Raw genomic sequence first — 16,176 nt, forward strand, 5'->3', positions numbered from 1 at the left:
CGATATCAATTTTTTTTGAATGGATTCAAAATTAGCTTAAAAATAAGGCCGTATATATTTTAAATTTAAATTATTTAACAATAAAATCACGCATTTGGTTTATTAGTTATGTGAGATTTTATCAGAATATTTATGTAAGAGTTATGTAAGGTTTAAATCAGTACCTTTCCTAAACGTAGGACGCACGGTGCGGTAGCTTATTTGATCAAGATAGCATTATCATATAAATAGACGTAAGTACCATTTAATAACATCAAATAAGATATAATTATCATTCATTTAATAAAACGAGCGATGGAAAAGAATGATAATAACGACAAAACTAATTTGGAAGTTCAAAAAATGGAAATTTCGGTAACCAAAGAATTCAAAGGTAAATTATTTAAAATATTTCTTAACTGTTTTCATTCGAATTTAATCAGTTTCAGTTTCTGCGATATTTAATCTGATAATTAATCTTACTAATTTTTATTATAGAATTTGCGGGACTTTATTTTTATATAAATTCTAACATTTCAGCTATACTTGATTCGACTTTATGTCGCTTGCGTGGTGTGTTAGAGCTTTAGTAGTAACTATACAATTTTAGTTAGTATCTTTAACTACTGAGGAAATTCCTTGTCGCAACCAAGCTAAAGATAAAGGTAATTAAAATCGAAGCAAACGCGAATACATCATTTGCGTCTTATTTTGGAATCACGAGTTCTGATATTGCACCTCAGTTTGTTTTATTAACGATATCATTAAATTATGAAGGACCGAACAAGCCGGATAATATGTACGCGCATTAGATATTTATATGTTTAATAATATATCCCAATATTGGTAAACGATCGAGTTATGTAGTCAATATTTTTTTTTTGTTTATCATCTATAATTTGAAATCCAAAAACCACAATGCCTGTCGAGTTGGAGAAGGATAATAATGGACCAAAAAATACTTCTAGTTACAGGTTGGGGTTACCGACACCAGCAATGTGTGATATTATTTTTAACATTAACAATAGCATATAGTATGCGAGCATGTATGGGAGTAGCATTGGTAGCGATGACAGATGTAAAGGAATCTCAAATAAATGAGGCTGTAATTAATGAAACAATCACTAACTCAACTGACTCAAACGAAGAATCTAAACTACTTCATAGTTTGTTACTGATACCACCGGTAAGTGAACAGCCTAAAAATTAAATTAGGAATAAATACGTTAATAGTTTTTCTTGTAAAATATGAATTTCTACCTCTTGCGCGGGATCTGTTATGTGTGTAAAGTCATTTCACATTGAAATTCATAAAGTAAAATTGAGTTTCTTGGCGTATTAATTGCATTTCTTTTTAAATTGTTTCCAGTATCCCCGATTCAAGTGGCCTAAGAAAACTCAAGACGCAGTAATATCCTCATTTTTTTGGGGTTATATGTTGACACAGATCCCTGCAGGACAAATTGCTCATTTCTTTGGTGCCAAATACATGTTATTTGGCGCATTGCTTATTAACTGTTTCGTGTCATTTTGTTTTCCTTGGGCGGCTTTTTATGTAAGTAAAGACCATCAGCTGTTAAGTAATAGTTCGTTATGATGCACACCAAGATTTTATACTTAAGAGGTTTAAAATAAGTACAGTTTCATAAGTTGAACCTTATAAGTAAAGGGGTCAATGTAATGTAGGATACTAAGAGCATAATAGAAGAGAATTTACGCTAAAGGCGGGCGTGGTCACAGATCGATGACAATCGAAACTCCTTGTGATACAAAACATCGTGACATTAACTTTTTACCTGTGTGATAAGATAATGATTATTTTATCTAAATTCTGTTTGGAAAGTGATACATATTTTTATTATTAACAAGTATCTTTAGTCCATGATATTTTTTTGATGTGTAGTCGCGTCCGATTTGTGTGTTTCCTTATAACATTTCACATTAATTAATATAAAAATAAACAGTATAATTTATAATCTTTATTTTCTTTCAAAAAACCTTTTGACCTCGTAAAATATGGGATTTGTATTTCGATTAGATTAATGAATGCTAAGAGTTTTTAGAGTAACATAAACGGTATTTATATGCTTTCTGAATTCTTGTTTTTGTTTTCTTTATGCTACTATTTGCATTTCTGGAGAACCATCTGAGATGATGTTTGTTTATCACTTATTTTTCAGGGCGGATGGGTCGTAACAGCGTTATGCAGGTTTCTTCAAGGGTTGAGCCAAGCATGTATCATGCCTGGTCTTCACACGTTCTTTGGAAAATGGGCTCCGTTAGAAGAGAGGGGACGATTAGCCGGATTTGCTTTTGGAGGTAGGAAAAATATTTTATAATAAAGTAAAAAAAAGAAATATTTAACTTTTAATAGAGCCAGGTGGCATTGGGCCATATGGAATTATGGATTAGCGCAACATAATGTTAATAAAAATATGGTTATGTTATGTTATAGTGTGAGAAATTAAATCATCTCATCACAATATATTAAGATCAGTGTTGGCTTCTGGCTCCCTCTTGGCCTACTCTCATCTCTGGTTCAATCACCAGCTTGATGGACCGGTCTATATTTGCATCTAAAACTAGCTCGTACCATGAGGGAAAATAGCGGTAGGACACTGGTATGTCTCGGAGCCAAAAAGTCGACGGCGTGTCACATGCACAAAGGCTGATCACCCACTTGCCTATTTGATAAAACAAATGGTCACGAAACAGATACAGAAGTTTGCGGCATGTCATTGTTCACTTCTTTCCCGTCGGGTTTACTTAATAAAATAAAAAAAGTATTAATTTATTTTCCAGGTCAAGCAATCGGAACGGTTTTAGGACTACCGATAACTGGATTCATAGCATCATCGTCCCTGGGCTGGCCTGGTATATTTAGGTTTTACGGTGTCATTTCTGGTATAGTAGCTATTTTTTTCTGGTGGCTCGCAGCGGATTCACCAGGTAAACATCCGAAGATCTCAGTTGAAGAACGCACTTACATTGAGGAAGCTCTCAGTCAAAAACCTGAAGACAGAAACGTATGTTTAACAGAAATCTATATATTCATAAATGCATTGCTATGCAGTTCTAGCTGAAGAATACTTTTTATTTTCTGATTTTTTAGAAATTTGTGTTTCATAGCAGTAGTATGAGGTCCGATTTTTGGTCAGTTTAAAATTAAATTAATTGTATTAAGTTTTGACACAAATATTTGTACTTGATACGAAATTGTCCGGATCATCTAGTTTGTAACTCAGAAGAACATCTTTTGCAAGTGACACGGATACGAATATGTAGGTCTCTTCACTCCATCATGCGTCTGTTTCTGCTACATAGCCAGATACCTACTTCAACCACCTCGGACTGTATTTTTTTTAAATATATAAACATATTTCAGAAAGTACGTGCTGTGCCATGGAAAAGTATTTTAACATGTCGTGGGATGTATGCTATTATCATGGCGCATATAGGAAGTGCGTGGGGACAGTTGACGTTATACTCAGAAGTTCCAGCCTTCATGGACAAAGTCATGGGTGTCAACATAAAAGCGGTTAGGTCTATTAATCACACCTACATTATCTTCTATTAATATTCCACATGTATAGTTGATTTTAAATGTCTTGCTGATTTACATCCGTATTCCAGGTTATTACACTTTATTACGTATATAAACTATCTCGTTATTTATAAAAAAATAAATGTCTAATTGTATTCTATTAAATAATGCACTCTTTGATCTCAATCCGTCAAGTTATGTTTATGCTCTGATGAAAATAGACAGATGAAACCGAAGTTAAAACGGTGACATCAAATCAATCCAGACTAATCTATTATGAGTAAGGTCTAGGTGATAAGATTTCCTATGCAGATTTTAAAAATAATTTATATTGTTGCAGAATGGGCTTCTCACAGCCCTTCCGTTCCTTTGCATGTGGTTCGCTAACTTTTTCTTCAGTTGGCTGACGGATATGCTCATTGTTAAGAAGATATTAAATGTCACATACACAAGAAAATTAGCTAATAGTTTAGGTGAGTTGATATTAATATCCCGTGCCTTACTATCCCTATATATCATATTTATGTTTAAAAAATGGCTTTATATTGGATTCATTATTTACACTTAGAAGAATCACCTACTTGCCTACAAGATTAACAAATGATAATGAAACAGATACATAAATCTTAGGCCCAGACCTAAACAGGTTGTAGCGCCATTATTAATTGTTTACACTAAGTAGATATGTTTTCCTGTTTTCGTTCTTATCCGGCACCTGGTCGATTTTGAGTCACGATCATCGTAGTTAATTATCATCCTATGTTCATCAGAAACAATGTCGAATTTTGCAAATCATTAAAGTAGTTTTCGAGTCTATTCCCTGCAAAAAAACAGAGAAATCTATCCCCTGTATAATAGTAGTGTACCTCACGACTTTAGGGTAGGTTAACAATCACACGCTTAACTGGCTAGGCTAAAACTTTTGATTAGTGAAGTATCATTAAGCATTATATGACTAACAATTTCTGGTTTTGTAGGGATATTGCTTAGTTCTTGTTCAATCGAGGTTTGATGGAGACAATACAAATGAAATATTTTAGGATTATATGATTTTTCAGGAAGTATTCCCGCAGCCATTGGGTTAATTATCCTAGCTTACGTACCGAAGAATATATATGTGGTGGAGACTCTTTTGATTTTCATCTGTTGTTTCAAAAGTGCAGCTGGTTTAGGTTATCATGTAAGTTTTTAAAGCAGCATTAAGCTAAACGTGCTCCCAACTGAACAAACGTTGAACACTTCACTTAATCGGTTATATCGCTACCATAACGGCATTGCATAGAGTTTTGATGTGCAGTGTTCTCTGGCCTTGGCTATAAGGAAATAGTAATAAGTTAAACTAATAATTAAATTATTAATTTAAATAATTTTATTATTTTTCTAAATTTGTGTTTAAGCAATGTAGTTCAAATTTAATTACTTTTTAATATCCCTTTTTTGTACTATAACTTAATTTCGTAAAATAATATAGGGACATCGTGGTTTTAATATTTGTTTATATATACGTGTGAGTACTTATGTCACGCGTTTATTCTACGTTTGTAGAAAAAAAACACAATAGAAAAAAGATATTTAATACATTAAAAGTTTTATTATAACGCATTATCTAATAGAATAAAGTTTATTTAAATGTCACAAAATAAAATGTTGACTATAGCTAACTTCAGGGTGTCGGTTTTTTGTGACGGTGATCGCGCGCATCGAAAAAGTTTACACTCATCGTTTCTCCCTAACTTGTCAAAAGAAGTATAACTTCAAAAATAATAACTGTTTTAGGTAAACCACATTGATATTTCAAGCAATTACGCTGGCACTATGATGAGTCTCAGCAACTTCGGATCCAATTTGGTAGGCTCTCTAGCCCCTCTCGTAGCAGGCTACATACTCACGGACGTGGTAAGATCATACTATTAATCATATTTTCAATCATAGTTTATAGCTTTATTTTATTACATAAAGAATATAAATACATATATGACATAAGACATTAACAGTAAGTAATTAAAAAAGAAAAAGTTCACGAAAGAAAATCACTTTTTTGTCTATCCATCTGGCACAAGGACAGAAACTAATAGTTTAAATACAAAATTTTCCAAAATAATTATCTCATTGTTTTTATTTACGTCAAAATAAATTTAGATACCGTACAAAGTGGGATGACCTAGTCTCATCCGTATAAGACAGAAATCCCGCCTTCGATTTCTGGTAGACTATTTGGATGAACGGTACGGCCCAAAAGGCTTGCCATACAATGATCAACAGAGGTTTAGGATTAAACAGAGACTTGACTTGTCCTTCAAGAAAAGCATGCCAATTCTCAAAATGTATGGACATTATTATTATATTAATATATAATAAATACATTATATTAATTAAATTAATGCCCGTTTACCTAATGTTCTATAAAAAAGGCAGAAATATGCTATCAGTTTACAACATTTAATTCTAGTATCTTTTGCTTCTACCAACGAAGTCATGAGAAATTATTATAAAATAAGACTAATGCTATGTATATACTTTTATAAGTACACACATTAAGATACTAAAGTCCCATTTTAACTGAAGTGGTCAACATCATTAATCAAAATAATCGAAAATGAACGATTGATTCTAGTTTTGTTTATTTACGAGTAAATTTACAAACTCAAATACCTCCAATTTAGTTCGCGTCGAAATACAATCTTCGTTCTTTGTTATCTTTAAAACGTTCCAATGACGCTCCAATTTCTCCTTCAATATTTAATGAAGTTTTTATATCGTTTTCTTGCATTATTCGTGGCTTCGGTATATTCAACTTGTATTGTTTTAATGAGTGCAAGGAGATATTACAAAAATGTGTTAGTACTTTGCCTAAAGCTAGATATAAAGACTTTTATCCAGACATTACTGTGCAACAAATATTTTAATATGTTCACTTGGTATATTAAAAAAGGCACGTTTTCACCATACAAACATCGTTAAATTATACTATTCGCACAATTATTTTAAGACAGCGTACTAAGTTTTTATGTATTAATACATTAAATTAATCGCATTGCTAAATCTCTGTACATGTTCAGCTCAGCGTAAGACAATTTGATAGAAAAGATGAAAAGGGTGCTTAAATTTTTAACGAAAGTGATTAAAAACGGCTTGATTGATTTTATGTATTATAAAGATTTTTTTATATATATATTTATGCTTACTGAGTTGTGGTTTTTGCCATTTTCATATGGCATTCAAAAAACATATAGCGCTTCATTTTCACCCTTCCCTAACTAACCCCCATTTATTTAATTGCAGCTTTTACCGGGTCAACTAATGATAAAAAACTAAACTCTAATCATGCATCACCTTTTACCTTCACATTAGATGTAATAAAAATTTCCTACAGAAATGAAATATTTATTTTCTATTGCAGACGGATGAACTGTTGTGGAGGAAAATCTTTTTTGTAGCAGCTGGATTCTACTTATTCACGAATCTATTTTATGTAATTCTTGGAACTGGAGAGAAGGCAGATTGGAATGACCCTCCTAGCGAGAAAGATACTGAGAATCCTCAAGAAACCGAGGCCATGCTTAACTCAAACGGTAAAGTAGAGAAGAAATTGACTTCCTAATTCTTATAGCAATGTTATTAGTATAAGTATTATAAGTAGAATACGATTTACGCTAAAACTCTGTTGTTTTAATTATAAACCCGAATCAATTTGTTATCTATGATTGTTGAAAACCTCTCGAAACGTCAAGCATATAATTTTTAATGTCCTTTTTAATTATATTACAGACATTATTCTTTAGATTTTCAATTGATTATCATTATTTGTTTAAAACAAAAGAATACTATATAAGTTAAATCAAAAATTTATATTCATTCAATAAACAATGTACATTTTAAGAAATTACAGTGACGAGAACGTATGATTCGTGCGTTCGAATCACGGCTGCACCAATGGACTTTTCGTTTTATGTGTACATTTAACACTCCATCGTATGGTGAAGGAAAACGGCAAAGCCTAAACCCAAAAACGGCGTATGTCACCGTGAATATAGCTAATTACCTACATTACTATATAGTACTTTTATCAATAATACTGTGATATTATTAATAAAAGTACTCGTATAATAACGTCTCATAAGTTAATACTGGCTTTAAAAGATCATTTTTTGAGTACGTGTTTGATTTTAATATGCCACATACATGACACCGTAATGTAAAATACAGAAAACGATAAATAAGGATACGAAATTTCATTTAGGCTAAAAGGGTCGACCATTGATACAAAAATATAAAGTACTTAAGTAAATTCAATAATTACACGCGTAAATATTTAATTAAAAATCGATTGATTAGCTAGATAGATGATGCTAAGATGATAGATGCTAAGGATATATTATTATACCTCTTTATTAACAGTTGTAGTAACTCTTTATTAATCTTGTATGGTATGAATAAATTTAGAAGCAAATATAAATCTACTTGTAAAGACACCTTAGCCCCGTCTCATCCGTCTAGGTCAAAATCTGGTGCGGATACAAAACCGGCGGAAAATAAACGGCTAAAATATAAGAGTATTTCCACCAACTTTAATTTAGTTCCCTCAGGAATAGACTCTTAGGTCGTGAGGTTCAAGCGCACAGGCGCTAATATAAGATTAAAGTTGGCGCCTGGTAAATAGTACCGGTGACTCCAGAGCTGGTGTTTTCCTCGCAATAAAAAAGTACAATGCCAGGGACCAAACTTTTTCAATTTATCTTAGTTTACCATTTATCCATTTTTATTATTATTATTTATATTTAGAAATTATTGTAAATACTCTATAATTGGTTTTCGATCGTTCTATAAAAACAAAAATACATCTTTAGCAAAATATATTTTAGTTATAACGATATGCCTAACAAAAATTATAGGAAATAATTATACTACAATATAGTATTTATTAATTTATTTTCTTATCACAAATGTAAAAACGGTTAACTCTTTAGAGCGATAGTTTCATCTTCAGTACGCGGATCATCTAAAAAATAAAATCTGTTAGTTATTTAGATTTTCATATTTGTTAATAACAAATTCTACGTTTATGATATGATATGATGAAACAGTAAATGTTTTGTTTGGTAAGGCTCACTATTTATGAAAGATAAAAAAGAAGACTCTGAAGAAGAAGAAATGAGTAACTCGTGCCCTATCAACACATTATTAGCGACATATGAAGCAATATTCACAGATAACTTTTAGACGTTTAACATAATACTTTTTTGATTTACAGAAGACATTCTTAGATACTAGATCATTTTGTATACCTTGAAGGCAGAGTATGCTTTGTGAGTTATTGGATTTTCCTATAACTTTTATTTATTACAAATTTAGACTAACCTTTGCACTTTTCTTCATTCCATGGCTGTACTTCAGTTGATATAAGTATAACAAATATAATGTTGCCAAAAAGATTGATTGCAGCCATTAAATACATCATAATTCTCCATTGTATCTGATTTGTCTAAAACAACATTTCTATCTTATTTAAGGTTTAAATCTTAAATAAAATAAAATCATCAGTTTTATACAGGCAATCTATAAATACATATTACCAAAAACCCATATATAGAGATCTAAAAAACACTGGATACCGTCACTGATACCGGCTTTATTGTTTTTTTTGGTTTATCTTAAGATTGGAGTTGTCTGTAACTCCTAATAGTGATAGCGATCTCGACTTCGATATGACATTTTGTGCTGACGGATCCCAGGGTTTGGGACGAACGACTATTGAGAGAAATGTATCGAAATTGCATTCAAAAATGTCGGAATCGGTAGTCGGAGTGCTGGCGCTCTTCATAACAACATCATAGGAGACGGTCAAAATGTCTCGTTACAGTTTATTTACCCAGACACAAACTACAGTTCTCCCAAAGTTATAATGCCCATGCCCATAGCAATCTTCGCCATTATTCGGCAACGGTCGTATTTCCCGCGCGAGAGACGCTATCTATATAGAGTGGTAAAGTAGATTTACTTCATGCATAATTTAGTAGAACTATGAATTGTGTGCAAAAAAAGGTAACTGATTTATCAGTAACGATATTTGATTCGATAATTCAGCGCCAAAATGTATAGACAGACTGACCTTGGCCGCCCCCGACCGCATGAATTGTATAAACATGATATTGACTCCAATTTCTAAATACATAATTTCAATTTAATAATTTTTGATGAGGGTGATCCCAATTTTTTTTTCTCGGCCGATCTTCACATTTATTTGTTGAGTCATTGTTGAGATTTACTCGGATTACGTTAGACATATTTTTATTTTAATATATATTATAATTGATAATAGTTACGTCCACTATTCAGAATTTTTTAGTGAGTGTTTAGTGCGTTTTTGAGAACTATCGTGAGGCAAGGTATTAGCATCAGTTTAACCTCTCTTTGTTCCCAAACTAATAGAATCTCTCCAAATCCTTACGGCTGATAATATCATGTGCCTTTCTTCCTGGTAAGAAGATGTTGTAACGAAGTATGTACTCAGGGCTTATTATTCTAGTATAAGATCGTGTAACAACGGCCACCGAACCGTTCTTTGTGGTACACGCATTGTTGAGGGTTCTTACAATTCAATGATTCGGGTGTTTTCGGGAATACAACCACTGGCGAAGACCTGTATGCGCATTATTAATTTGGAAGTACTGTAAAATGTATTGCATAAAGTTATATTCTTTCAATATGGGCCTATAATTTAATTTTATGTGACTCTATAATGGTATGATATATAATTGACAAGTTTTAGAATACTTACGACATCCTTGACGATATTTGTGACCATTACAGGCAATATTAGGACACACATTAAATTCGCTGACCCATTTCCAATGGCCATTAGAATTCCACTGTAGTTCGGTGATAGATCTATGTAGTTCACCTGAAAAACTAAATTATGTTTCTGGTGTGGTTCAGTATTAGGTATTTATTAAGTATAAAATACCTTGCAATTAATTTTACATTTATACTGCGTATAGTATGTCATGTAAGTGCGTTCTATTTTGTGCGCCGATGCCAATATATATTTTATTATTAAGACATTTAATGTGTCAAATGAAGCATGGCGTGATTAAAAGGAGTGGCGGAGTTTCGTGCCAGTTCTTGTCGAGAGTGAAACATTTCTATTTGAAAATTTGGTGTAAATGTAAAGTTTGATCTTTGTTTTTGACGTTTATAAGTGCACATAGTTACCAAACGAATACATAAAGTTTATTTGATTTGTCTCCCTACTTATAAACACTAGTATATTTAATTACCAATAATTAAACAAACTTACCAGCCACCCGGAATGCATAGTAGCTTGGACACCTATAGCTATGACAAACAATAGAACGGCCACAGTCACTGACTTAGTGTAGGATACAAAGCACAACGCTATAGCTGGTACGATAGAAGCTAGAAAGAAATTACTATATGTTTATAGTGGACCATATAACATCAGTTAATACACTTTATGGCTTTGTTCACATATAATTGTTGTTGTAGCAAATTTATACACTACAATATATATATATACATATATATATATATAAAACATATATATAAAATTCTCGTGTCACTATGTTTGTAATTAAACTCCTCCGAAACGGCTAGACCGATTTTCGTGAAATTTTGTATGCACTACGGCTAGTTCCGCGAATCGGACAAAATCAATAATTAATTTGATCCCCCTAAATGTTAAGGGTGGTCCATAATTACCCTTAAACTTTTGTTTTTATTTTTTTATGATACAAAAATACATACAACCCTTAATTTTCACCCGTCTACAATCAATATTATAAGTTTTTAATAGGGGTTGACCCCTATTAAAAACTTATGACTTGAAGTCTGAGGTTACGCATATATTACCTATATGTGTTGTATTAACTTATATGGAAAATACTGTGCAGCCTGAAGCCATAAAACCAAATAAAAATATAAGGTAATACGAAACTAACGGTACATTTTGGGAAAACTAAATATCGAGAGCGCATTTGGGACTAGACGGAAGCATTTTTCATTCAGAAGAATTCATTATTCAAATATAATACGTGTAACTATACCAGCTTAGAGCTATCAAAACCTGAAATTATCTTAAAACGAAGTTATCGTGAAGGGTACACATTTACATACAAAACTTTGGTACAGAAGTTAGTAGTAATTCTTACCTACAGAATTTGCGAGCCGTCTTGCATTTTTAACTGTTATAACCTTTTTATTTATCAAAAGATCTGATAAGTTTCCGGATACAATACACATTATAATAACGCCAAGGAATGGTAGAGACGATAATATACCACTCTGAAATGACAATCGTGATTTTTAATATATAATAATATATAATTAAGTTTATCAAAAGAATTGAGGCCAATAAGAATTCTTGTAAACAGATATTTTCTTTCTCTAAAACTCGACGATTTCGGCGACTTAAATAATACTCTTTAGCTGATTTTAATATGTACTTAACTTTTGCCGTGTCTCGCTGACTACGACTATAAAGCATTCGAAACATCAATTTAAATGAATCATATAATAAATTATAGTGTGAAACAGTACTAAATTATACACAGTAATAAATAAACAGTAATAAATTATAGAATGCACGATGGGATAACTTAAACTGCCCCTTCCATTAGGTAGAAAGTACTTACATTTTTTATATTAACTTTCAAGATCGCATACATATATGTTGGCATTTGCATATATAAGAATGTATAACATAATATATTGCATATGTGGCTTAAAATCGCCGCTAAAACAGGTGTTGATGTAAGTATCGCTTTCCATGGAACTTTGGGTTGCTGAAAATGCAAACAGCGTTAAAAGACATAAGCATTTGTGTTGGCCTAGTGGGTTTAGCGTTCCATTTTCCTGAGGCTGTACACCAATCTGTCTATCTGAGCATTTATCACACACACTTCCGGTAAAAAAACATCGTGAGGGGTTTCGTCACGTTTAAATTCTTCATGCCCAAAAAGTCGACAGTTTTTGAGAGTCATGCCAGCCATCAGTCAGACATCCTGATCGGTCTGGACATCAGACCTACAAGGTTGTAGCGCCACTGATTGATTAAAGATTCGTTAAAGTACTTGATAATAAGGCTTTTATTTCAATTGTTTTGGTTTAATATTAACAAGTTCAGCAGCTATGTAAAATAATTGTATCTCAAAACTTAACAATTAAAGTTTCATAGACTTTTACAAGATGGCGGTTGTGCGATATTTTGCCTTCCGACTGTGCTAGGCGCAGATACATTTTCAAGTACACGGACAGTAGCTAAATAATATTTAGCGCTAAGTCTCGACTTGGAATCAAACCTTAGGTCTTTTTTATATTAAATTGACTTACAGTGTGAGTTCCATAACCAGATCCACCAATAATATAGTTTCGCTCTTCTTCTGAAATGCTTTTGTGCTGCAGTGGAGTGGCAGCTCCAAATAAGGTTATAAGAGTGAACCCAAGCAGGCAGAGCACACCTATAGTCCAGAAGGTTGAAGGCCAGCCATAGCTACTGTAAGCCAGAAGACCACTGAACTGGAAACCCATTACTGTACCCAATCCTGAACCTAAAAGTATTTTAGAACCACTTTTCAACAAATAGCCTATGGAAGAAAATTCATTTGTCAACTCATTTGTTTCTATTACAGATTAGATCTATATTCAATGACGATAAAAAAAATATGTGATGGTTTGAATTATATTTACCATTTACTTTGACTTTATATTATTGTATATATTATGTATACATATAATTGTATTTCGTTGGTTATGAAATTAGAATAAATTAAACCAAATATGAGGTACTTCCGAACCAATACCAAGATGTCTTAGGATTCTTAACCAAAAGAGCGTACTTGTGAGCCTTCTGGCCATATGAGTGGGCAACGGTGGCACTTAACTGTTTTATATATATATATATATTTTTGTGTTAAATTCATATTATCTAATGTAATTTTAATTATATGAATAATAAATAAATTTACCCATATAAGAATAGCTGCTAAGTCTGGCTCGCTCATTTAGTGGAACCCAGTTTGCCAAAAGCGTATGAATGCCGGGCATCATACCACCTTGGGAAAAACCTTGTAATATTCGACATATTGATAACGCTTTCCAACCACCCTGTTACAACAATACCAATCATAATAATTTAAATTTTATGTTTGTAAGAAAGATAAGCAAAAGTTTTAAATACAATTCTTCCTATCTATCGTTCCATATTTCGATAAGTAATATTTATAATTTGTAATGAAAAGTAAGTATAGGTTCTCTTATAACTTAGAAGTAAAAACACATACCCAGGCGACCACCCACGGCGATAATAGAGACACAATGCCATTCACAAACATGGAGATTTGTATAGGAATTTTACCTCCCCACTTTTGACAAATTATACCACTAACATACGTCATAATTGAGTACCCAAGGAAAAACGAGGATAGAACTACTTCTTGTGTCGATTTTGGCCATTGGTAAGTCTAAAAAAATTTAGGAATATTTAATATTAATAAGTCTCACGTTTTTTTAAGAAAATAAACTGGTCGCCATTTAAAAGTGCGCAAAACGACAAATTCAAAACAGATAATTCTAAAATTGTAATAGTTACGCTATTTCAATGTAACAGAGTAATTAAATATTCGTTAACGATATAAACTGTGTTGTAATATTTAAATTTCGCGCCTAATGCTCCATAGACTTGAGTTGTCTTTATGTCAAGTCTGTTCCTTGTTTGTCTTTGCCCTTCTCTCTACACTGTGAACTTTACTAGCCGATGTAATGTTTTTTTAAAGCTTAACAAATCCAATAATATAGGAATATAGGAAAATTAATTTACATCTAAGTACCTCAAGGCTAAGTTTATCGTGTCGCATCTTCATGCTTTATTAAGAGTTTTAAAAAGGATTTTTGAGAAAATAATAGATAGAAGCTGTTTTTTAGTTTTCATCCCTATTTAGTATTATGAAAACGTCTCCTTGCTATTATTATAATTCAGCTTTCTTTTATACTTTTTTAATATGTTCTGTATCTTTAAATGTACTTATTTAAGTACAAGGTTAGCTAAGCAATTAGAAACGAATTTAGCCTTATTTCGTAAATATTTTGAATGTAAATGTATTTAAATTATGATAATTAGTAATTATCTTATTGTCAAAAGTATGTCGGACATATTTTTAGATATATACTTACTCTATAAATTGATTCCTCCGATTTTATCATTATATGGTCTAATGTTGTATTTCCTTCATTAGTGTCAGAACCTACAGTTTCAATTTTATTAGTCATAGATACAATAGTAGCACCTAAATGTCCTCTAGCCAAGAATGCTAGTGTGTGTGTGGTAAAAATTACGAGAGCTTGAACATGTCGAACTCCGAACCCATATTTTGATGGAATCACTCTCTCATCTGCGAAAAATAATTTAGCATTAGTTTAATTACTTACTTATTCATGGTACATTACCGCGCCATGCTTTGCGCGGATACAAAATGGCGCCACGCTTTTCTTGACAGATGGCTCTCTGTACTGACATTTGAGATTCCTGCGGCTGTTTTCGTGTATTTATTTGAATTTAATTAAGATTTACTTTATCGTAAAGATTGCAATACAAATTGTAATTGTATTATCAGACTGACTTGAAATAATTTTTTTATGAAAACATAAACACGCTTTCGCTAGTGGGTTTTAATCAGTAATATCATTATGTTGGTATTCTACAAGGCACGACAAACTTAATCGAGCACCTAACAATTTTTGGGTAGCACGAACTCAATACAAAACATTTATTGATACTTCGATATTTCAGGTCTCTTACAGACTCTAAAAAAAAATACCTGTCGAAACCGGTTTTAATTGAATTTTGTTCTTTAAAAACTACAATTTTAATAATTCGTTTTTAAATAAAACACAGACGTTCTAACTTTAATGCAACGACTATAGCATTATACTACTCAAGGACTTTTAATTTAAAACGTAATAAAATATATGTTTTTGTATGTGGTACTTAATATTATATAACCTATATAAAATAGTATCAGCATATATTATCAGGATTCAAAAAGGGCATCTTTTATAATTATTACTAGAAAATTACATATAGAAATGATTACAACATCTAATGTTGTATTGAATTGCAGCTAACGTTATTATAAATATTTTTTTATTACTTAATCCGACTTTATTGCTAACCGGCATGAACCTGTATATAAAATTTATTTTGTGAATTGAAGGAGTTCCTATCAATACACGTTACGTTAAAAAAAAAAGAAATTGTACCGACCTTTATGTTGACTGGGCAATTAAAATCAACATTCGGCCATAAGGTCTGGGACAAGGAGATTTTTATGGAAAATAAAGATCAGGCTTTTACAGAAATAGAAACCAAGATAGCCTAAGATTTAGCTATTGTATTAGTTGACTTGGAGACACCGGCTATAACGAGAAACTTAAAAAGGTTTTAATATAACAATGAATCCTAAGATTACGAATAGAAATGTACATACCGCAACAAATTTCTGTAGTTTGAACTTCTGTATATTCTTCAGTCATATTTTCGTAATAACACTATGTCTTAAATATTTTATATCAAATTCTTAAGCCTTTAAGACCTTAGATATGTTATAGGTTTGTTAAAATACTTAAACGCGTCTAATCAT

General features: G+C 31.9%; 2 protein-coding genes across 5 annotated transcripts; one reads left to right on the forward strand and one right to left on the reverse strand.

Annotated features, from left to right (window-relative positions):
* Positions 1–248: 248 nt before the first annotated feature.
* LOC123710507 (putative inorganic phosphate cotransporter) lies at positions 249–7,176 on the forward strand. Of its 4 annotated transcripts, XM_045662508.1 has the most exons (11): positions 282–373; positions 520–644; positions 948–1,165; positions 1,349–1,534; positions 2,160–2,298; positions 2,782–3,005; positions 3,365–3,517; positions 3,864–3,996; positions 4,582–4,703; positions 5,300–5,419; positions 6,924–7,176. In XM_045662508.1, the coding sequence occupies exons 3-11, from the start codon at positions 1,016–1,018 to the stop codon at positions 7,122–7,124; spliced, it is 1,428 nt and encodes a 475-aa protein (XP_045518464.1). In that variant the 5' UTR covers positions 282–373; positions 520–644; positions 948–1,015; the 3' UTR covers positions 7,125–7,176. The 4 variants fall into 4 exon arrangements, with proteins under 4 accessions (XP_045518461.1, XP_045518462.1, XP_045518464.1 ...); XM_045662505.1 differs by lacking the exon at positions 520–644 and having other exon boundaries at positions 249–373; XM_045662506.1 differs by lacking the exon at positions 520–644 and having other exon boundaries at positions 249–373; positions 954–1,165.
* A 1,259-nt stretch (positions 7,177–8,435) lies between these two features.
* LOC123710411 (putative inorganic phosphate cotransporter) lies at positions 8,436–16,176 on the reverse strand. The gene is made up of 11 exons (XM_045662278.1): positions 16,024–16,176; positions 14,711–14,928; positions 13,822–14,001; positions 13,507–13,645; positions 12,872–13,089; positions 12,175–12,324; positions 11,692–11,824; positions 10,821–10,939; positions 10,302–10,424; positions 8,882–9,005; positions 8,436–8,522 (listed from the first exon to the last, which is right to left on the reverse strand). The coding sequence occupies exons 1-11, from the start codon at positions 16,067–16,069 to the stop codon at positions 8,479–8,481; spliced, it is 1,494 nt and encodes a 497-aa protein (XP_045518234.1). The 5' UTR covers positions 16,070–16,176; the 3' UTR covers positions 8,436–8,478.

The sequence above is a fragment of the Pieris brassicae genome, chromosome 5, assembly GCF_905147105.1.
Source record: "Pieris brassicae chromosome 5, ilPieBrab1.1, whole genome shotgun sequence".
Classification (NCBI taxonomy): Eukaryota; Metazoa; Arthropoda; class Insecta; order Lepidoptera; family Pieridae; genus Pieris; species Pieris brassicae.